At 34.9% G+C, this 23,586-nt stretch overlaps 1 protein-coding gene across 2 annotated transcripts in view; it reads right to left on the reverse strand.

Moving 5' to 3' along the window:
- LOC136036295 (putative fatty acyl-CoA reductase CG5065) overlaps nucleotides 1–23,586 on the reverse strand; it is a 74,333-nt gene that overhangs the window by 17,497 nt on the left and 33,250 nt on the right. For both annotated transcript variants that reach the window (XM_065718443.1, XM_065718442.1), the window contains exons 2-6: nucleotides 22,723–22,980; nucleotides 17,221–17,469; nucleotides 8,478–8,623; nucleotides 6,092–6,201; nucleotides 3,818–4,010 (exon numbers count right to left, since the gene is read on the reverse strand). In XM_065718443.1, the coding sequence (XP_065574515.1) occupies nucleotides 3,818–4,010; nucleotides 6,092–6,201; nucleotides 8,478–8,623; nucleotides 17,221–17,469; nucleotides 22,723–22,920 (896 nt within the window). In that variant the 5' untranslated portion in view covers nucleotides 22,921–22,980. The remainder of the gene's footprint in view (nucleotides 1–3,817; nucleotides 4,011–6,091; nucleotides 6,202–8,477; nucleotides 8,624–17,220; nucleotides 17,470–22,722; nucleotides 22,981–23,586) is intronic.

Below are 23,586 nucleotides of genomic sequence, written 5' to 3' on the forward strand. Positions count from 1 at the left end.
GGTTTTTCGACTATGCTGAATAAAATGGCTATCTCAGAATTTTGATCCGTTGACTTTGGTAAAATAATTAGCGTGGGAGGGGGCCTAGGTGCCCTCCAATTTTTTTGGTCACTTAGAAAGGGCACTAGAACTTTTCATTTCCGTTAGAATGATCCCTCTCGCAACATTCTGGGACAACTGGGTCGATACGATCACCCCTGGGAAAGAAAAAACAAACAAACAAACAAATAAACACGCATCCGTGATCTGCCTTCTGGCAAAAAACATAAAATTCCACATTTTTGTAGATAGGAGCTTGAAACTTCTACAATAGGGTTCTCTGATACGCTGAATCTGATGGTGTGATTTTCGTTAAGGTTCTATGACTTTTAGGGAGTGTTTCCCCCTATTTTCTAAAATAACGCAAATTTTCTCAGGCTCGTAACTTTTGATGGGTAAGACTAAACTAGATGAAACTTATTAATTTAAAATCAGCATTAAAATGCGATTCTTTTGATGTAGCTATTGGTACCAAAATTCCATTTTTTAGAGTTTTGGTTATTATTGAGCCGGGTCGCTCCTTACTACAGTTCGTTACCACGAAATGTTTGAAAGTACTCTCCCTGATTGGCTAAGTAAATTGTTATTATTAGACGAAGATTGTTACGATTTGTCAAAAAGAAGAAAAAGGAAAGATGAACGTAATTATAAATCAACGAAATTATTTACTTTCACTTTCATAGACGTTTTGCTACAACACAACTGATATTTTTTTTTCTAGGGAAATCTTTTAAAGAACAAAACTGGTTTTGGTTGGATTATTTTTTCTCCGTAGAAGTAAAATTCCAAACCAAATACAATAACTTCAACTTTGATATTTTGATGTCAAGCCCGGTGGCGTCAATCCACAAAATATTAAAGTATAGGAGCAAAATGTATTTATCAAACATTAAGGGGCGCAATTTTTTATTTTTGCAATCTAAAATTAAATAATATAAAAAGATATTTTTCAATGAAAATGACCAAAAACATGTATCATTCAAAACCTAGCCCTCACTTGAGTCTTAGTCACATTTGAGTCTTATTAGTCAAACAAGCCCTCTATCGAGTCTTAGGTTGCTCAATTCAAAGCAAACTCCCTTAGAAAAAAAATAATGACAGAAAACGTTATGAACATTAAATAAGAAAATAAAATGTAGTCCAAATTGATTAACTTCCAATTAAAATATAGCTTAAAACATTCTTATGCACATTATTACGTTTGAAGTGTGTAATAAGATTCCTAGCACAAGATAGCACTGCCAAAAAATAAAAATGCTCCGAATCACTATTTTTCATGCTGAAATATACGGAGCATGTAATTAAAAAACAAAATGCTTTGAAAATGCATTGAATTGAAGAATTCAAGGTAGAGTTGCCTTGAAAGCGCCCAGATAGGGACGCAAATGCTGGTAAAACTGCTCCTGGTAAAACTGGTAAAACTCTGGTAAACTGGTAAACTGGTAAAACTGGTAAACTCTGGTAAAACTGGTAAAACTCTGGTAAACTGGTAAACTCTGGTAAACTGGTAAAACTCTCCCCTGGTAAAACAGCCTCTGTAATACGTTCTCCATAACACACGAGCAAAAACAAGCGAAGGATTAGCCGGATTTAATGAAATTCAGAAGTGTATTGCGTTTTGTCCCCTTCCTCTAATGTTTGCTGAATGAAGTCCAAAGATTTAGCAACTTTGGAATGCGCATTATTGGCACAGGAACTTAGCTCTTTAAATGTCCTCACATATCACTTTTATTTCCTTCGCAGCAATTAACGATAAATGAAAGCTTCTGATGCAATTAAAGCTTTCTGATGCACTAGGAAGCGGTATGCGAGAGGGGAGGGGGGGATAGGAATTAATCTCTCATCACTCTTAATTGAGGCTAAGCCTAATTAAGGGTACTGTATGGAGATATCTCCTTTCTTATTGCAGAAAAATGTCTCTGACATCTATTTTAAAGCTTCAATTAACTAAAATAATTTGCTCTGTAATTCACTAAATTGGAGGTCAGTGCCCCCCTACAAATATGTGTGGCTTCATTCGCTCTATGTGCTTGACCGTGCATATTCAAAACATTGTGCATAAGTCTTTAATACTTTAGAAAGTTGTTTACACTTGCTTTACTAATTGGTTTACACCAGTGATAATGAGCATCAATTAAATAATCTTTGGATAAAAGTAAATATGGAGCCTATGCGGTGAATTCTTCAGAAAAAGAAACCATGAACGGACGCTGACATATATTTTGTCTTTAAGTCAAGGTAAAAGCTTTGCGTAATCAGTATGCCATTATGCCCGGATCATACCATAGCCACTTTTGTTGAATAAGAAGAAAAATACAAGATGTATCAATTGTGTGTGTTTTTCCTTGGTTTTAACGTAAAATTTTTACTACAGAAGTAGAAAATTGAAATATTAAGAACTGGCTTAAAAATTAAATTTCGGCACTAATCAATTCCCAAGTATTGTCAACTAATGCAGTGTCTTAATATAGTTTGCCAAGTTCATCATTCAGATATGAAAAATACTGTTCTACGCCTCCATTTTTTGTAAGTTCAAAAAGTTATGTTTTAATCTTCATTCTGATTGGTTAATCATACAGTTTACGCTTTAAAGTTAGCTTTGTTTAACATACAGGGTTCAACATTGATACCATAGACTCGTAAATTTCAAATTGCATCTATACAAGCGTGACTACATACATATGTGACTATAATGCACACCAGGTAATAGTTTACAGTACATACATCCTATATGCTCATAATTCATTGAGCATAATTGTCTTTGCGACATTTTAGCAACTGCCTAGGTTTTGTCAGCATTTTTATCACTTGCTGTGCTTTATCGCCTACATTTCGACCCTGTTCACGTTTGCGTATCAATAATTTCTTAATTGTGTTTTTTTCTTACTGTCTAGTTTGGAAAATACTTGAGTTGGGGCGAAAATACACTTGCCAATACACAAAAGCCCTCACTCCAATAAGTCTTTTTTCTCTTCATCCTTTTTTACCGAAGGAATATTATATTTCTTTCTCTATAAAGAAACAAGAAAACTGAGAATACACTTTTTAGTTAGAAAATAGTACACTAAAAATGCACAGAGTACAAACACCCAAATACCGATTTAAAAGTTCCAGGATTATGATTAATCTGAGGAAAATTAAGTATTTGTTCCAGTAGTGACCCCTTATCCAAACCCCAAATTCCTAAGAAGACTAAAAATACATCAACAGTGCAAAATGCGACAAAATCAGGAGAAAATGACACTTGTCGGGCCAAAAAAAGAAACATTTTAATAATTTATCCTCTCTCTAAACATTTTTTCGGGCTTCACTCAAATTTCGGTGCTGTAGAAAAAATATAGTAAAACTTTAATTCGATTGATCTTTCCATAAATTAAGGAAATCTCCAAACTATGCAAGAAACAGATAAGGTATAATCTTCAAATATTTTAAAATAAAAATTAAATTCGAAGAGGTGCAACTTAGTTTTTATAGCCTTCTATGTCCTAAGCCTAGACAACAATAAAATGTTTGAGCAAACCATTCCATACCCCATTTTCTGGAAAAAAAATGAAATGAAAAAGCAAATGAGCACACTCTAAGACTTTTAGGGCGACAATAACAAAAAAAAATCTTTGTTCCTCTACCAGCTCTGTTTATTTTTTATTAATTCAAAATAACAAGAAAGGATAGCAGGTAGCTGGAGAATATAGGTTTTATTCAATAGTCCATCAGTCCATATAAATTGGTTTGTTTATTTCTTACATTTTGAATTTTTAATATAATAAGAAAGACGTACCTATGGGTTGCAGTATACCAGGCTACGGAGAGCATGAGGTTAATAGGGTAGTCAACTGGTATTATATCTGCAATCATTTGCCGCTGACAATATACACTTCTAATTAAACCCTTTCCACAACCAACAATTAATCCTGTAGGTCCATTTATATTATCGATCCATCCAGGTAATGGCTCTTTCTCAGCTGCCGTAACTAAAAATACAAGTTAATTTAATTTATGCTAAATTAAAAAGAACACCAGGTTAATATTTCCCATACGAAAAAACTAAAACAAAGAAAAAACAAGACATTCCGGACATGTTGACATTCATGTATCAATAATTCTTGAGTTATTTTCGACGTAATACCTTAAACTAGTATTTTTTTTCCTAGGACCATACTACCTTTCCTTGAAGATCAAATAAACCTTCAAACGTACAAAGTCCAATTAGTCGACAGTGAAAACAGACACAAAAGTCTGCATATTTCGACCAGATATACAGCTATCGATATCAGTAGAAATTAAAGCACTAAAATTAAAACTAACATATTTATACAAAACAAAATAATAGCTTCTGGTTTTGCTTTAGTATTCATTTTTTTTTTTTTTTTTTAACTTTGATGCTGTAGTATTTGTGCTGATGACGGTCGCTGTACAGGTGGTCGACATATCCTGAATTTTGTATCTGTTTTCACTAATAAATTGATAAAAACTAATAAATTGTAAACTAATGATAAAAACTAATAATAAAAACTAATAAAACTAATAAATTGACTACTCTCCATTTGAACGTTTCGATGTTCGTAATTATTTAAATGTATTTTTTTTATTGTCTAGTGCGTAAAATCATAGCCTGAATAAAATTATTTTTTTAAATGTCAAATGCCAAGTCATAACCTGAGGGCCAATGTAAATATTCAAAAAAAAAATATTACTTTTTAAAAAAATTTCATAATATCTGGAGAAACTACTGATTTAAGTGGTTGTGACAAATTTTAAGATAGAAAGTTCAAATATAAGCTTTGAAGCCTGGACAACCCACCCCTTACTTTTAAAACTAGGTATAAATTTGCAATTTGCAAACATATCGACTAGACTAATACAAAATAATAGTATAATAGCATAGTATACAAATGAATAGTAATAAACAAATTAATATACATATTAATAGTGGAATCGCAAAAACGAGGAAATTTTCCTCAGTAGGAAGAATTCCTCCTGCCAGGAATTTCAACTTCGCTCTAAACTGGTTAGAGCGAAATCCGGTAATTTGGGTGACGGAGATCCGCAATTGGAAACACTGTTTTAGCGGCAAAATCATTTTACAAATAGAGCGGAACACTGAAGAAACGTTGCAAACAGTTTGAGCTGCTACTACAGATTCAAGCAGGTTATAACTCCGAATTAAGCATGTTGCCAGATTTAAGCAGCATAAAAAAAAGGCAACCTTGGCTTCTAGTTATAAAGGCAATACTGTAAAAGTTGTTGCAAGAACAAGAATTGCGATACAATTTATAAAACTGGAATTACTTAGTCTCGTAACTGTGAATGACCGTGGGTTTGTAAATTTGAACATTCCGTGTTTGTTTTTGATCTAAAATATTTACAGCAATGTTTTGTTTCAGGTTTCATTATCCATGAAATTAGACATCTATGGGATGGTGGGAGTCTAGGTGGTTACCAGTAGAGCGTGCCAGAAATATTACTTTTTAATAATTGAATTCCAATATCATTTTACTATTTCATGAAATATTATACGAACAAAGATGGCATTCGGTCTTTCAAACGTAACATTTTTTTCTTACAGCTCTTCGCCTGATTTGTACACAACAATTATGATGATGCTTCCCCCACTCCATAGGTTAGTTCTATTTACATTTAAGCTTCACCACTATGAAAATATGGTGCTCAGTTAACTCTTTTAAATTTTACCGAAAATTAAGGTTTTAAGTGTTCACAGTAAGAGATTTTTTTGGTTTAAATAAATGAAGAAATCGACAAAATTGAATTGTTTGGTAGAATAATATGGCTTGACTTTTCCAAATATGAGTCTTAATCATGGACAGTCTTCTTTTTCACCTGTGGAGTAAATATACATCTCCAAATAAGAGAAGTGAATCTCTGCCATTTCCTGAAGTGAAAGAATTGAATGGGATGCTATTCACTAAGACTCAGAGATATTTATTGAAAAAGGAGAAGTGACGTATATAAAATCAGCCACATCGAAATAATAAATGAATAAAAAGGAGAAAATGCAATTTAAAAAGCTAAAAAGCAGATTTAGTTTACTTACCAATAGTTGGTCTAACGATGGCAACAGGAAGTTGTCCACTTTCATGCATTAATAAGTGTTCGGCGAGCGCCTTTGTGTATGTATAAGTATTGGGTCGCTTTCCCACCATCCTAGAAGAAGAAAGATAATTATAAATACTACTAAGAATACAAATAAATAAGATTACAATACTACCTACTTACACAGCGCATGGAAGAAATTCTTCCCAAGAATTCAATAAACCTCCTGAGGTAGCTCTGTAATCGCAATACCATTAAAAAAGGTATTTGAGCTTTCACACTACACCGTAGAGCCCCAGAAAGCCTTTCATGCTTGATCAGAGCTTGAATCTCAGTCTCTATTCCATATTTCTAATTTTTAAACTGTTTGCTTTTGATGATCAGGGCCATATCCAGGATTTTTTCGGGTGGTGTTTTACACAAGGATACTTTTTAGGGGGAGGGTGCACAAAAAAATTTAAAATGCAGAAAAAATTCGTGTATATTCATTTTGGTTACGTTTTCACGAGTTAGACAAATGTTTCAAGGGGGGTCAATCCCCTAGCCCCCTGGATATGGCCTTGCTGGTGATTGTGCTGATTTAGACGATTACCATCATATTTTGACGAATTTTACTTTATCCTAGCATGAAAGGCAGAGGACCGTAATCCCTTAGCATAGGAAATTCTGTAAGCAGTACAAAATCCTCATGAACAGTTACCTTACGAGGTAGTTGAGAAAATAGTTTAGCAATCCAATGAGCCGTATAATTTTACTAACCAAGTTTTATCGCATAAACAAACAAAAAATCGTTTTCCACTGCTTATAGTTTAATATTACAATTAATTATATTCGTTTTGCATAATATTACTATGGTACAGTGTCAATATTTTCTTTCTTCAACTGGTGGTGAAATATATGCCCATGGAGGACACATAATTTATGGTCTCCATAATATACGCCACATAATATATGCCATAGGACTATTTGTTAAAAATTGTGGAACAAAATAAATATTTTGTCTTCGTTACTGGCTTAACATCTCACACTGGAAGACCAATCAAGTGGAATTCTAGTTTTTGACCTTTTTATTTGCTTGAAGCTTCAGACATAAGAACCAATAGAACTTTAAGTGAGGCAAGGTTATTTGCCTTCCCTTTCTGACGTATGCTCGAGGATTAATGTGCTCTACAAGAGTTTGTCACAGACGTATACAATTAAAATTAAAGCACATTTTTTGCAACAAACTATAGGATTTGTGTATTTACGTTCATTGGAATCATTTGATTAATTTATTTTTTACACATTAAGATTTTTGAAAAAGGTCTAGGTTTGTTTATTAAATTTTAATAGTATATCTTGTCACCTGGAACCGTGTGCTGCACATTTATGGGCGGAATCCTCGACCTGAATGAAGGCTCACTCCATGCATTATGTAGACTTTGATATCATGTGGATTTTCGTTGTTTTGATAATGTCGCAATATATCGGGGAATGAGGTTATTTTTAAAATGGTGCAACCCATGGAAAAGCAGTTTTTTCAAAAATCTTAATAAAGTCGTTATTTTTGGTTGGTTGAAAGTTAAAGAGACGCGGGAGCCTTACTAATAAAAATTTACTATGGTAACTAATAACATTTTTTTTTTCAGTGAGCCTTTAAGCATAGAGGAGTAGTAGTGGTTTTGGTAATTTCAAAACGTCCGATTACCGCTAAAAGACGAGATTCGAATTGTCTTGAAAAATAATTCATGGTATGATTTTGTGGTAAGGACGTCATATATATAGACATTCCCTTGAAAGTTGAATAATAGCCTTGAAAAATAAATGAAACTTTTGCACACCGACCAAAAACCTGTCAAATCCAATGCATGCCTCTATGTGGATTTGAATTTTAACCAAATTAATTCATGTAATGCAGACAATGAGCATGCTAATTGAGTAGCCCGAAGCAAGATTGATGAATAAAATTTCAATTAAGATGAAAATGGCAATAAGGGCATCAAAAAATTCTTTTCAAAATATTTTTAAGCATTAGAGGAGAATAACAGCTTATTACTGACACCCGGACTCAAATATTCGTTCTAAGGGAGGTAGAAAACAAAGCTGTTTATATAAAAAGCATTTGAGCTGAATATTATTTATTGTATTCCACTTTTAAAATAAGTTCGCCCATTTGATCCAATGGTTAAGAACGTTCGATGGGATGATTCAAGATATGGAGTGAATCTGTTCCTTACCCAGGCTGCAACATTTTTCACTGACATCCACACCACGGCAGAAGATCGACTTTCTTGGTGGACATTTACAATACCCTCTATACTACCCTGTTTGCTCGAATATTCAGTAAAGTATGTGATAAAGCAGCGTTGTCACCTCGACTGTTTTAGCACTAAAATAACGAATCATACCTCTTTGTGATTGCTAGAATGACATCCTCATCTAAGAAATCGACCATTTCCATTAGTTTATTCGGGTCACATGGAGGAGCATAAAAACTTTCATGGACTTCTGATTTGTCACAGTTGCAATAGGCTGTAGATACATGAACCAGTGCCTTAAAAATAGGATCTGAATTACTTTTGATAAAAATTTTTGCACATAAGCTTTTGAAATCTACTTGCAGACAGGCAATGATTTACCAATAGGCTCATTTAGCCCAGGCCTAGGCGCACACTATGCCAGGGGCCGCAATAAATAACCACCGAGTGTTTTTTTTTTTCTTAACAAAAACTGGACTTATGTGATTTATCGTCAAAAGTGCCAGGTGTACATCCAGGTGTCAGTGCCAGGTCTCGAATTACAGTTACACTGCCGCTTATTGTTTTTTTGACGAACTAGTCCCCTTTACTCAACCTTCCACATGTGAAAACTCTATTTTCTGTTTGGAAACGGTACAGTTAATGAGTAACATGAAATAAAAACCAGGTTATTTCTGCTTTTCAATGGTTTTTAAATTTGTGATAGGCAGTTTGTTCAGCTTTCTTGAGCCATCAACATTTTCTATATGTACTTTGAATATTTAAAAAACTGGTGATTTAATGACGGAAGAGTCTTACTATTGTGAAAAATGAGGTTAATAGACGCAAAGAAACAACGTTTAAAATAATATTTGCTGATATTAAATGCGGAAGAAGCATATTCATCATACCACAAATCACAGAGAGGCTTAACCTTGAATTAAAAAAAGAAGAAGAAACGCAATTGCTTCCATAAGCGGATGCGTAGGCCCATAGATTTAGGTAAAAGAAGCCTCGTCTGTCTATAACTGCCCTTGACCGAAAGAATATTATTGGAAAACTGCCAGAAATACTTGAATGATTTATCGATGAAACCGCAAGAAAACTCAGTAGATGATAAGTAATAATAACAGGTTGGGTGACTAGACAGATGTAAAGACATTTGTGAAACTGAGAAAATCTCTAATTCTACACACTAAATCAATCGCCCTAATCAAAGAACACATTAGACGGATCTTAAAAAAGGTGCTACCAGACTTTTTAGCTTTTTATCGACTGTGGATAGTTGGAGGGCAAGCTAACTTCATAAAAGGAGTGACAGACTTTAAGTGATTCTAAATCAAAGGTTACAAAATATAACATAATGTGTATTAAAACCACACTTTTTAGTTCACAAAAGTTTTTCCAGACATTTTATTATTTTAAAATTCCGCAAGAAAATTCAAAGGGAATATTTCAGCTTTCCTCTACAATTCTGAACAGACTAATTAAGTCTAAAGATCGTCAAAGACAGAAAAAACGCACAAAAAACTAGACACGCTATCCCCAAGTGATATTTCAAAACTCTAAAGTAAAACATTGATATACAACGACATTTCCTAAATATTAGGAATTATATCACGGATTAAATCGAAGAAAACATTTCTTCTACAGCAGGTTTTTCAAGAAAGAGTTCTGCAAACTTCGGAAAAATATTGGAAGGATTTTTTGGAGACCTTTATCGTATTAATATTAAAATCGTTGGTAATACCAAATAGCGGGGTTTCATTTTTAATCGAAAGCACACGATGTCATCGGCTCTAACATAATTTAATTAATTATGGCATAATGCACAACCGTGGTTAGACACAAACGTGATGAAGAAGATTATATGTGTATAGAGTAAGTATAATAAGACCAATAAGATTTCTTTATCCTGGTTACACTTAATTAAACGCTTTTGAAATTTTGTTGAGATCACCACATGTTTTAACTTTTTTTTTAGAATATGGTTGATTTTTAATAGAAATGCTGTGTCCGCTATAAGAGAAGAGTCTAGTTCATGCCAACAAAACTACGAACAATACACTTATCTATGAAATAGCCTGAGTAGAACTTATCAATGGTCTATTCTACTCAATTAAGAGGGGTCATCTGCTTGGAAAACATCTTGAACACCAGATACGATGCTATGCGTGGTAGAATCACGCTAGTATGACTAGTTGTGCGATGCAAAGAGGTGCTGTTTGACGGAAGTACGCCATGCGTAGCGCAACAAGTGGCGTTTCATGATGTAAACCAGGTGGTGGAGGTTGGGTGACCCCTTGGTGTGGTACATTGTGGCCATGCCGAAGGGATGACAGCATTCAGAAATCACTTATGCCTGGGGGTACGTTCCAAGAGCGGCAAGTGTTTCAAGCGTGCCAGAATTACGCCAAGCGTTATGGGAATTGTGTCAAATACGGCAGGATTTTGCTACCGGTATCGTCACTATGCGGCACACCTGGAACTCAAATGTATAACATGTGGCGGAAATTGTGTGGCCCTTTGGATAATGTTGTTTTTATTTTAATGGCTCTATTTCATTACTTGATTGATTGGCATAAAAAGCTGGAAAATCATAAAGCAAGAATTATGTGAAAACAGTAAAATGATTAGACTTTGTCTTACTAAATAAAATGTTACCAATTTAGTAGCAACTTTCTAAATGATCAGTAAACATCATCACGAGAAGTCAACCCTAACTTCATGTTCCTGCACATCGATAGTCAACGCGCATTTTCTATATGTAACACAGTAAAACACAGGCATCCTTGACAATTTTGTTACAAAATTATGCTCTTCCTTCCATTTTCTCTTGAAATGGCTCACATACAATTGAAAGCATAGCACAATAATCAAAAGTCAATATTCCCGAGCATAAAAACAACAAAAACAGAGTATTTGAAAAAAAGAAACAATTATCGAGAAAGTAAATATTTATGAACGATTGAACAATATGAATTTAAATTGACGGAAATTGATTTATATTAAAAACCTTTTGGAGGCCACTTCTACAACTACCAAATAGCTGGGTTTAGCTTAGCATTTAAGCCTTTTTCATTACACGAGATTTTTCAGGGGCTGGGGAGGGGCAGGCACGAACGCATAAATTTTCTGGAAGAACAAAAGAACAATTTAATTTGATATTCTGAATAAGAAGTGCCCGAAAATTCAGGAACATCCGGGATTTCGAGGGAAGGGCGGGCCCCGAGGCATCCCTGTGAGCGTCTCTGGGGCCCACCTCTCTTATCTCTGTGTGATGTATGCACTCCTTAGATTTCCATAGAAGCTTTCAACCCTGTTAATTTAAAGTACATTAGCGCAAACAATGTTTTTGCATCTAATGTGTCGTGGCTTTTGGCAGTCAAACCCTTTAGCTAATTAACGGTTGGTTTCCGAGAAACGAATTCTTTATATGTCATAAAAACAGTTCTCAAACTGTCACAAAAAAAATGTAGGGTCTTAGTCACCAGTCTTAACCAAGGTCATGTCTACATAGAGTGATTTATGGTGTGACGCAGTAATGTAAGGTAAAATTTGGAGGCCTCAACGGCTACATAACCACTTCCGTATTTATTTTGTTCAAGTTGCCCGGCCAGTTTTGCGTAGTAATTTACTAGATGAGGTTGCATACTGGAAACTGTGACTAGAGGACGAATGTTTTTACCACTTGAATCTTCCTTTTTATAGGATGTTTCCAGCTTGACAGCTCTTAAAAACAAGGCATTACCTTTTAGAATTCAGATATCCGAAATGGCTTATTTTTGAAATTTGAAAGAAATATCAAACATTTTTAAAGGTTTTTTTTTTATTTTTTGCGAGGTCCCTTGAACCCAACGTATAAAATTGCAAAGTAAATTCATTATTTTACTTCAAAACAGATGGATAACGAGGAGCCTACTCGAGGGAATGGCAGCTTCGGCTTGGGTTTGAGGGAGTGGCAGCTCTTGAAATCCAGTCATTACCTTTCAGGTACTTCTGTATTAGCCAGTACACACTCGAGAAGTTTGCCGAATGTAAGACCCAAGAAAACCGATTTCATAGCCACAAAGACACATGACGGGTGACAGAATGCATTGGACTTGTATAATTTGGCCTATCTATTTGCACATAAGGGGGGGGGTAAGGTTATGATACTTTACCCCTACCCCCTATTGTGCAAATAAATAACCCAGGTCATGTTATTATATAAACTAAAATATTATATTTTTATTATATTTTAGTATATTTTATTAGGATTAACCTAACTTCATTTCTCGAGAGTGTACTGGCTAATACAGATGTACCCCTTTTTAAGATATAGTATTTAGCAATTGAAAATGGCTTATTTTTTAGATTGAAAGGAAATTTTGCATGCGCTGCAATTTCTGGTGAGACCCCTAAAACTGAATGTTTGCAATTGTAAAATAAATTAATTGTTTTACTCCAGGACTAATGGGTAACCAGGGACAGAACTACTCAAGGGAACCAAAAATTTTAGGCATACTTCCCCCCCCCAGCACTTAGGACTTTTAGGCACACGTTTCCTATATATCTGCATCGTTTCCTGTGTCCGAACATATTGCTTTTTTACTTTGGCGGTTTTTCAAAGTTGTGCCTTCCTCAAATTTTTTTTTTGTGCGAAAAAATTTCTGCTTGCATACAGGAAGCTAACTAATATTAGCAAACCTGACTTTAAGTCGTCCTCAAGCGGAATTGACTCTGTACTTTGAAATATTAACGGGAAGTATTTTCACTTCAGGATTAAATTCCGCTATCAAAAAGTGAAAAGCTACTTTCATATGTGCACCTTAATATAGTTTATAGCTAAAAAAAAAACAATAAATAATAAAAAACCTCCCTTTTAATTTGAATTTTCTAATAGACAGCTGTGTCCGTCTCCTACAGTTTGCTGTATAATGTAAAGTAGTGGGGTCGTTTGGGGGGGAGCAATAATTTGAAGAAAAAACTATTATATAGCACAGGCCCCTTGACTCTCCAGATGTGGACCCCTCTTGCCCTTCCATTTAAAATGCTGGAGCTACACTCCTGATGTAAAGCGAACGGTTTTGGATATTTCAGTGATTTACGCACTTTCATCTATAGAATTACTGTTAAATACTTCATAAATGAAAAAAATAGGAACAAGTTTTATTACAATTAAAAAATTCTATTTTGTGTGGTTAGTTATTCTTCAAATCTTCATTAACGAAACTTAATTGAACACAGACTTCTAATTTTGTTCTGCAATGAAAAAAAAATATATATCTGTGTGGTTAGTTATCGGTCAAATCTTCGCAGCGAAGCTTAATTTTACGCCTAACTTCTAATTCCTTTGCTCTGCAAAATTAGCTCACTAAGCTCAAGTTGTCTTGAGTTTCAAATATTGATTTTTACTCCTTAATGATTCAGCATTTCATCAGTTATCAAAAGGTCTTATCTTCAATTGAAATAAAACTGTTTAAGGTATGAACCATAGCTTAAGAATGACCTTATTCGGTAGAAGCAAATTCTTAAAAGCTGGATTTTGGTAACAAGTATATGCATTAAAAGATTTTCTTTTTATCCTTGTTCCAAATTTTCAATATTAGCTAATATTTAATCTATCTACCTAAAGCTATTAGGGAAAGAATTTAGTAATATTAAGAGTGAAGGGTTTCATCAAACAGTTCGTGGTAACGAACTGTAGTAAGGAGCGATCCGGCTCAATAGTAACCAAAACTCTAAAAAATTGAATTTTGATATAAATAGCTAGATCAAAAGAATCGCATTTTAATGCTGATTTTAAATATATAAGTTTCATCAAGTTTAGTCTTAGCCATCAAAAGTTACGAGCCTGAGAAAATTTGCCTTATTTAGGAAAATAGGGGAAAACACCCCCTAAAAGTCGTAGGATCTTAACGAAAATGACACCATCAGATTCAGCGTATCAGAGAACCCTACTGTAGAAGTTTCAAGCTCCTATCTACAAAAATGTGGAATTTTGCATTTTTTGCCAGAAGACAAATCACGGGTGCGTGTTTATTTGTTTGTTTGTTTTTTTGTTGTTTTTTTTCCAGGGGTCATCGTATCGACCAAGTGGTCCCAGAATGTCGAAAGAGGGCTCATTCTAACGGAAATGAAAAGTTCTAGTGCCCTTTTTAAGTGACCGAAAAAATTGGAGGGCATCTAGGCCCCCTCCCACGCTCATTTTTTTCCCAAAGTCAACGGATCAAAATTTTGAGATAGCCATTTTGTTTGGCATAGTCGAAAATCTTAAAAACTATGTTTTTGGGGATGACTTACTCCCCCACACTCCCTGGGGGAGGGGTTGCAAGTTACAAACTTCAACCAGTGTTTACATATAATAATGGCTATTGGGAAGTGTACAGACGTTTTCAGGGGGATTTTTTTGGTTTTGGGGGTAGGGTTGAGGGAGGGGGCTATGTGGGAGGATCTTTCCTTGGAGAAATATGCCATGGGGGAAAAATTCAATGAAAAGGGCGCAGGATTTTCTAGCATTACTATAAAAAAAAACAATGAAAAAATAAACATGAAAACGTTTTTTCAAATGAAAGTAAGGAATAGCATTGAAATTTAAAACAAACAGAGATTATTACGCATATGTAGGGTTCTAAAAATACTTTAGCATAAAGAGCGAGGTATTTAGGAGGAGATAAATACCTCGCTCTTTATGCTAAAATATTTTTAGTGATTTCAACTATTTATTCTACGGCCTATTTGATTCAGGGGTCATTCTTAAAGAATTGGAACAAAACTTACGATTTAGTGTAAAGAGCGAGGTATTAACGAGGGTACAAACCCCCTCGTACACATAATAAAAATATAAGAATATAAAAGTTTGTTACGTAAGTTAATTCTTAAGTTACGTATATTTTTTACTAATAAAAACGTTCGTTGAATATTAAAAGTTCTAGTAGCCTTTTTAAGTAACCGAAAAATTGGAGGGCAGCTAGGCCTCCTTCCCCACCCCGTATTTCTCAAAATCGTCTGATCAAAACTAAGAGAAAGCCATTTAGCCAAAAAAAAAATTAATATACTAATTTCATTTCACTAATTTATGTGCGGAGAGCCAAAATCAAACATGCATTAATTCAAAAACGTTCAGAAATTAAATAAAAAAAACTAGTTTTTTTAACTGAAAGTAAGGAGTGACATTAGAATTTAAAACGAACAGAAATTACTCCGTATATGAAATGGGTTGTCTCCTCCGCAGTCCCACGCTCTTTACGCTAAAGTTTTTAGTTGTTTTAAAAAGTAGAATTCTGGCAAAGAGTCAAACTTTAGCGTAAAGAGCGAGGGACTGCGGAGGAGACAACCCATTTCATATACGGAGTAATTTCTGTTTGTTTTAAGTTTTAATGTCGCTCCTTACTTTCAGTTAAAAAAACTAGTTTTTTTTATTTAATTCAGTTGTGTTTGATTAAACAGTAAAGGGTTCAGTTCAAATGTTCGATAAGTAAGGCATTTGATAAAAAAAAACACTTAAGATTACTCACTCATAATGTTCGATACAGTCTAAAATTGCTCAAACAGTTCGTGGTAACGAACTGTAGCAATTTCGCGAAAGCACGAGCCTAATATAGCAAAATTTGAATAGCACTTGCATATAATTTATATTTGGTTTAGGTACTAACGTAGCTTTTTCCTTTTGTTTATATACTTTTTCTTAGTTTTTTGCTTAATTCTAAATGAGAGCCAAACTCGAGCGATCTACTCGTTATTTTGCCTTCTCGTTTATTTCTGTCACCAGTAAAACGCTCAGCAATACAGACACACCTTTTGATGCCTAGCTGATCATGAGACCTAGGTACAAAAGACATTCTAACAAGGTCTATAAAAAAAATCCCAGATTTTTTTTTCATTACATATACCTGTCAAACAATAGCTGTCTTTTGTAGGCGCGTGCGCTAGAACCTGTTTTGGAACCCTAAAATCCAAAAAGGAGAGTTGTGAGAAGTGAAAATAGGCGAACTATCGAAAATATCAAAAATAATGACAAAACCTGAGTTTAGGGAGGCCCAAGCATAAAGACCCTCTCGGGTGTGTGTGTCTAGCGGGGCCGTATCCAGGGGGGTTAGAGGGTTTGAACCCCCCCCCCCAAAGTGTTTGTCCGACTCGTAAAAAACGTCACAAAAATGAATATAGAAAATTTTTTGATGCGTTTTTTAAAGTTTTTTTGTAACCACACCCCAAAAAAAAATCCGGGATACATCCCTCGTTTCTAGTCTTTAGATTTGGTTACTTGACCCTGCACTGCGCAGTGACTTAGTGTAGTGCTTAATGGAATTAATGCAGTCTGTTCCATATTATAATTTTTTTTTAAACCAGTGTTATGTCTGTGTATTTCATTTTGGAAAATAAAAGGAAAAGTACCAAGATTCTATACAAAGGAAAAACCCATAAGTAAAAAAAAGAAAAAACTGCACGACCTCATTATGTTCCTTAAGTTACTTCTCATGCTTTAACAATGATTAGATATCCGGGAAACCCCAACTTCTTTATCCTTTATAACATGTGGCTTATATGATGATGACAAACAATTACTATTAATTGTTGCTCCAATTCAATGAACTTTCAATATTTGTCTTTGAAAAAACCTTATTCCTTGGTTCATTCAAACTGTTATATAACTAGCAGTTAAAAGTAAGAATTCAACATGAAAAAAGGAACTATTTAATGGGACTTTTTCATTATATATTTTTAGAAAGGTGCTTTCAAGATAATATGTGTGGAAATACCCTCTGATCATTTTCAGCATCCGAAAAGAAGACTAAAAATTTTCATTTACGATCGACTGAGCTGACCTCTAAGTTTCTACGACCATCCCTCCCGTACTATATGCACAGGGTAAAAATACGTCGAGGACCTGCGAATATTGCAGGAACCGTATATGGATATATAAAATACTTACATCGATTTTACTCATTTGCTTGCACAGATCAATCAGTTTTTTTGTTCCTTTCAAGTTCATTTCAACGGCTTGCTGAAGTGGTTCATCGAAGCGAACGGTAGCCGCTGAGTGAAAGACAACTGAAACATTTTCTGCCAAAATTCGTACGTCGGATTTAGAAATTCCAAGACCGGGGAGTAGCATGTCACCAGATATAGGGATTAGCTTCGTAAATACTTCAGGGTGAGCTTTCCTTAGATTGTCAAAGATCTGCAAGGCGTTAAATATTACTCGTTAAGCTCTTTTTAATAAGAATGTAAATACTATAAAACTATGAGATTAGCTTAACATTTACAAGAAACCAGCATCCAATCAAACTTAAAATTTATTTAGTCAAAAAGACCAAAAATGTATATTTTGGGGAACTTTTCGTAAATAAGAGATTATTTCATTGCAGGAAATTATTCAAGATTTTCTTCAAGACGTTTTTTTTCCGGCACCCGGGTAACAGAAAAATAGCTAAGATGTAGCAAGACCCTCTTGGAAGCACTAATCTACGTTATATGTTTACAAGAGAATCACTCCTTAATAGCTGAGATAATTAGCTATTTATTTTTCTTCTTGTGCAGTTTCTCCTTGTTGTAACTCTGTATGTATCTCTCATTGGAAGTTAATTTGTGCGTTGGAGTATTTCTAAGCAGGTAAAGCCATATACAAAACTAATAAAAAGAAATATAATAAACAGGCCGATACAAATATATAGACTTCTTATTTTCGAGCCTCTATACCTTTAAACTAAAATTAGCTATTGACACTACAAATCTAGAAGTCGTTGATTTAAGAATCCTTAGTAACAGCTCATCATTTTCATCATGAAACAGATTTCCCCTTGCATTCGCCTAAAAAGAAAATGTTTCAATTCATCCTCCAAAATACCACATCATGGTAGCTGCAACGTAGTAAAGAGCGAACCACAGCCCATAGTAACCAAAACTTAAAAAACGCGCTTAGACAAAAACTACCTAATTAAAAAATTACAATCTGACACAGATTCATGAATGGTAACTATTATTTTGGTTTGTCTTAAATGTACAAAATTTGTTGCGAAAAGAAATTTATGGTGATTTCCAAAAAAGCCTAAAACCCATTGAAAATGGCGCCAGGTAAAAATGAAAATTGTACCATTGGAATCAGCATGGTCGAAAACCTTGAATAGGGAAACATAATTAGTTGGTTTATTTGTACTAGTTTTATTGATATTAGATAGACTATGAAGTAATAATTATTGTCCGTTTAAGTTTCAACTTTGCTCTTAACTTCTATCGGAAAACTTTGTTTAATTAATTAATTTCTAACACAAGGCCGACCAAAGCACACACTACGGAGGCAGCATGATCGTGATCTGAAAGAGGCCAACATTTCACTCACTCCACAATATATCACAGTAGCTTCGTGATGAATGGAGAGGATTAGTCGACACCCAATGCGCCACTGATGGCTCAGGAGGATCTAAGGTAAAAAAATTAGCTGGGAACTGGCTCCAAATTCTAATATGTTTAATTGGTAAATTTTAATAGTGTTTTTTGCCAATACTCCTTTTAATGCTTCTATAGAAAAATAAAGTAGTCACTTGTGCCAGGACCACAAGACTGAATATTCTGGTCTTCTAGAAGTCTGTCTTTATGCTATGATAAGTCTTACGCAATCATATTCTCTCAATTATTCTAAAAAATTTCCATTTTAAATCTTAGGGATGTTTCCTTAGTAATAGACCGGATGTCCGCCGAGATAACCGTCAAAAATGAGTTAGATCATAGTATCTGAAACTTGTTTCAAGCGAAATTTCAAAATGAAGAATACTTCCTCGTCTTTTTTACTAGGAAAGGTTTTGGGAGCCTGACAAAACAGGGCATCCTTCATCTCGCTATCATAAATAGGACTAGAGAGATGCTATTTCCAAGGACTTTATTCAGAGGGTGTTCCAATCGGCGCCCCCAATATTCGAAATCTTCGCCATTATTCTTATATTCATCTTTTTAGTACAATTCGTCTATTTTAGTGCCTTTTCAAAGTTGTGCTTCCCCCTCCATCTGTCTTAAAATATATATTCATGTTTATATGTCAGGCAGACACGTGCGCAAAATTTGTATTTGGGAAAAAAGACACTTTATTTAATAATTTGAATAAAAAGTGCCCAAAAATTTCGAAAAAATTACATCTCGCACGGGCACCCCCCCCCCTACCCTACGTACGTTCGCGATTCCGGGGTACTTTTATTTTTAAAAATTGGCAAGTCATTTTTGTCAGCTTAAACTTAAAGCAGTTCGACCAATTTACACGTTATCGGAAAATAAAGCTACTAATCAAATAAATCAAGGTTTGGAGATCTTTTGTTAGGCCTACATTCAATCAAATCTTATTGACCCAGCTCTTCAGGGAAGTTTAGCCTATTTACCAAAATCGTGCAAGGCAACTAAATAGCAATCAACCTGGGCATGAAAAGAATACATCGTATTGATGAAGTTATAACTTAATAACAACAATACTGCTTGTCGAAATCAAAACAACTCGATTAGATAACTTCCAAATTTAGATATGCCAGTGACATCAATTTGGGGTGCTTACACCCCATGCCCCCTTTTATTTGTAAAAATACATTATTTGGGATACTTTCATTGAAAAATGCCTTTTCTCAGTACTTCCATTGGAAAAATCTAATAAAACAACAACCTTACCCCTCCCCAGATATCCAAAAATACATTCTCCCTCCCACCTAAATTTTCGTCTATTGATGCCACCGAACACCCAAGATGAAGAGCACACTAAAACACAGCTACTGGGAGGTTTTTTTTGTACATTTACTTATTGAAAAAAATTCCATCCCTTTCCCAACCCCCCCCCCAAAAAAAAAAAAACTCCTCATAAACATTTGTGGTCGCTAGCAAAGAGTATATTATTAAGTAGGTATTTTCTCCAGGAATTAAGAGAATTATAAGTTTTTCCCTATTATGCGGGACTGTGTTGGCTCATCAGAAATATTTGTAAAAAAAATAATCCGTTAGTACACGTGATATACCCCAACAGGGCATGATTTATCGAAAAGTAGGATACAAACGTGATTTCAATGCACGAGATTTGTGTCTAGGTGCTATAACCCATATACAATCAGAATGAATGGACAGCAACTAAACCAGTTTTACATGGCAACAGGATACCCTACCTTAAATATAAATTCTTGAAAAAGAGCTATGGGTAAAGCAAAATTAGGAACTGGCTCAACAAGTTTTTTTTCTTCTTAATATATGGGTTTTTTAACTTCAATTTTAAACACAGATATTGTCTTTCGATAACCATGGTCCAACTAACTGAGTAGATTACAGTTGAGCAGAATGATATTTCCCTCCTTGAGCACATCTGACATTAAAAAAACCTTTCCCGTGAAGCTGGATAAAAACAAGCACATGGAAATTACCTTCAATTTTTGTGACTACAGAAATATGGGTCGGCTATGTGCCGCATTCACTTAAAAATCTACTTTGTATTGGAATAAAAGTCGTACGTGAACCTTTTACAACATGTGCGGCTGCGCATTTTGAACGACCCTAAATCCCCAACCACCATGTTGGGAGCCAAAAAATTTCAAAATTTAATGGCAGATATGGACCTTATGTCGCAGAGAATTTGAAGAGAATCTACGATATTTGAGGAAAGATTGCCTCCAAAATGACCTCATTTAGTATCAACCAGACCATCAAGTTCTTGGTTACCATCAAGACTGGTAAGTCTACTATAGCCCATAACAAGATAGCAGTGCATGGGTGGCAACCCTAGTCATAATCTTTCATCTCCAACCGTACAGCCACAGGTGAAGTTTCTTGTGTCCTTGCGCATGCTTGTGGTGATAAGGCAACTAACAATGGCAACAGAGGCATCACATGTCTCTTATAAAGTTCCAAGCTATCTGTTTGTTAATAAAAGCGGGTTTAAGATAAAGGATAAAGATCTTCCAGAGTCATTGATGGTGCATAAAAAGTCAAATCGATGGTTCAATTGTTGGGTCTTTTTTTACAGGGATGGATAGCAAGCCTGTCGCCCAACTTTGGTTCTGTGGTAGTCAATCCCCGAGTTCCCTAATGCCAAGCAAATCAGCAATCCATCGTACTTCCACACAATTAAGATCAGGCTAAGCCTATCTTAAATCACTCCAAACCATGCTTCCTTTACATCTGAGCCTGGTTCTGTACCTCCGTGATTCAGAAGGAAGGAGTTAACACATGAGCATTTGTTCTCACCCACAAAAGAATTCAAGGATTTTGAAGTTCTGCAACTCAGTTTATAGGAATTGTTTTGTTAGACCAGTTGTTTCTTCGCTGGGCTTTGCAAAAAAATTGCAACCCCAAATTGAACTTAGAGGAAAAGTTACCTAGATACCATACACTTAACATGATTTTTCTTTGTTCTGAGTTGAAGGTTAAACTTAGATGGGTAAACTATGTATATAACTTTTCCACAAAGTTAAAGGAAACTCGTTCTCTCACCTTTTTAAAGATAAGTACCAGCCTAGCCTACTTCACATACTATTAAAGGCCTTCAATTTTCTTAACGGGTTCAACGAACAGATATTTTTAGACACTCAAAGTAGACAAAACGAGAGACCGACCAAATATATGATATCAGGAATGTGGACACTCCTTTTTCTTAGCAGTCATTCCATCTTAGAAGCTTTTTCTAGGGAAATCTCACTGCTCACTAACTGAATCTTGAAGTTCGTATTAAAGTCTAACAAAATTAGAAAACAAAGCGAGAAACTGGTCTCAGCCAGAGAACACCATATGAAAAAAGGACATTTTTCGGCAGGGAAAACGCCAAGTAGCAGAAAATAAAAATGGAAAAAAACTGCAAAAATTTTCAATACATCTACAAAAAACTAAAGTTAAAAAATGTAATCAAACCTATGCAAAGTTAAATTTTCACTTTTTAAATATAAATTATAAGAAAATGCCAGCTTCTTTTTGTAGTAAGGACAAATTGACAGAGGACTTTGCCGAAATATTATGAGATACTTATATGGTGCACAACTGTTTATTATTACAAAGCAAATGAAATGAGTATCCTGAAGCAAAATCAAACAATATATTATACACAAACCCACAAATTTCTCTTGATGCCCCTGATTTATCATCTTAACCAAAACAAGGGTTGCCCACTTTCAGAAATCACTTACACCCGGTAGCGCGTTCGAAGCGCGGAGGATCTGTATATCTGTTGCAGGGACCTTGTCGTGGTTGGGTTAACCGTGCCAAGCGTGGTGGGACTGTTTGGCACGCATGGCGCTCCGAGATTTACACCAGGTATAGGAAAGTGGGCGATCCTCCCAGACTGAGTATTGCACAAATGGTTACCTACCGTGTTCCCCAAACTATCATTCATCAACATTCGAAATTTTGTTATTTTACTTTCAAATTTCAGTAATCGTATGGAATGTTGCCCACCCATCCAGGAAACATAAAAAGCAACACTTACAGTTGTATTGATCAGTTCTTCCAATCGAGTTCTCACATCATTGCCTCTTTTAGGCCTCATTAGGATATAAACATTCTTAATTCCCGGACAACATCGGAGCAGTTTTTCAACTAAAACCTTGCCCATGAAGCCCGTGGCTCCAGTTATAAAAATGGAGCGATTCCGGTAGAAACCGGCGATGTCGGACTCGCCGGTCATGTTTTCTTTTGGTAGGGCCGACAGGTTGACGGTTAAGGGAAACCACTTGGAGTTAAGAGCCTAGAAAATAGTTAAGTCAATTAGGTGCAAAATATATCCAGGCACAAATTAATTTGCAAAAAACAGCATATTGTAAACATATTTTGATACACAAGAGGCGTATCTAAAAGGAGAGAGTCTGGTAGCTCCACACATTCTTATTTTTAATTTATAGTTATATGACAGTTAGCAATATAATTTAAAGTCAATTATTAACGTATATTCAAGAAATAAGCAGTTATAGAACGTAAAGACTATAGTTATAAACTAACCTCTACACTTTTTTTTAATAAAAAACAAACAGACATAGGAAATAGACTTATTTTTCTAGGCCAAGAAATAGCTTGGAGTCAACGTTTCAAGTAGCCAGAACTTACCAACAGCAAGGCCATAGTCACATATCATAATCTCTAGAGAATGCAACTTTCACGCCAATCTCTAAGCTTGATTCATTTCCAAAGTAAACTCTTCAGAGCCGATTCGCACCAAAATAAATAATTCATGGTTAACACTGTTCGTAAAGCGTTAGTAAACCCTAGTTTTTCATAATCCTATCAATATAGGAAAATTTCCAGAGCCGATTTATTTGAAACAGTTTTTAAAATATAGTTGCCTAAGCTGCGAAGC

Source organism: Artemia franciscana, chromosome 15 (assembly GCF_032884065.1).
Source record: "Artemia franciscana chromosome 15, ASM3288406v1, whole genome shotgun sequence".
NCBI classification, from domain to species: domain Eukaryota; kingdom Metazoa; phylum Arthropoda; class Branchiopoda; order Anostraca; family Artemiidae; genus Artemia; species Artemia franciscana.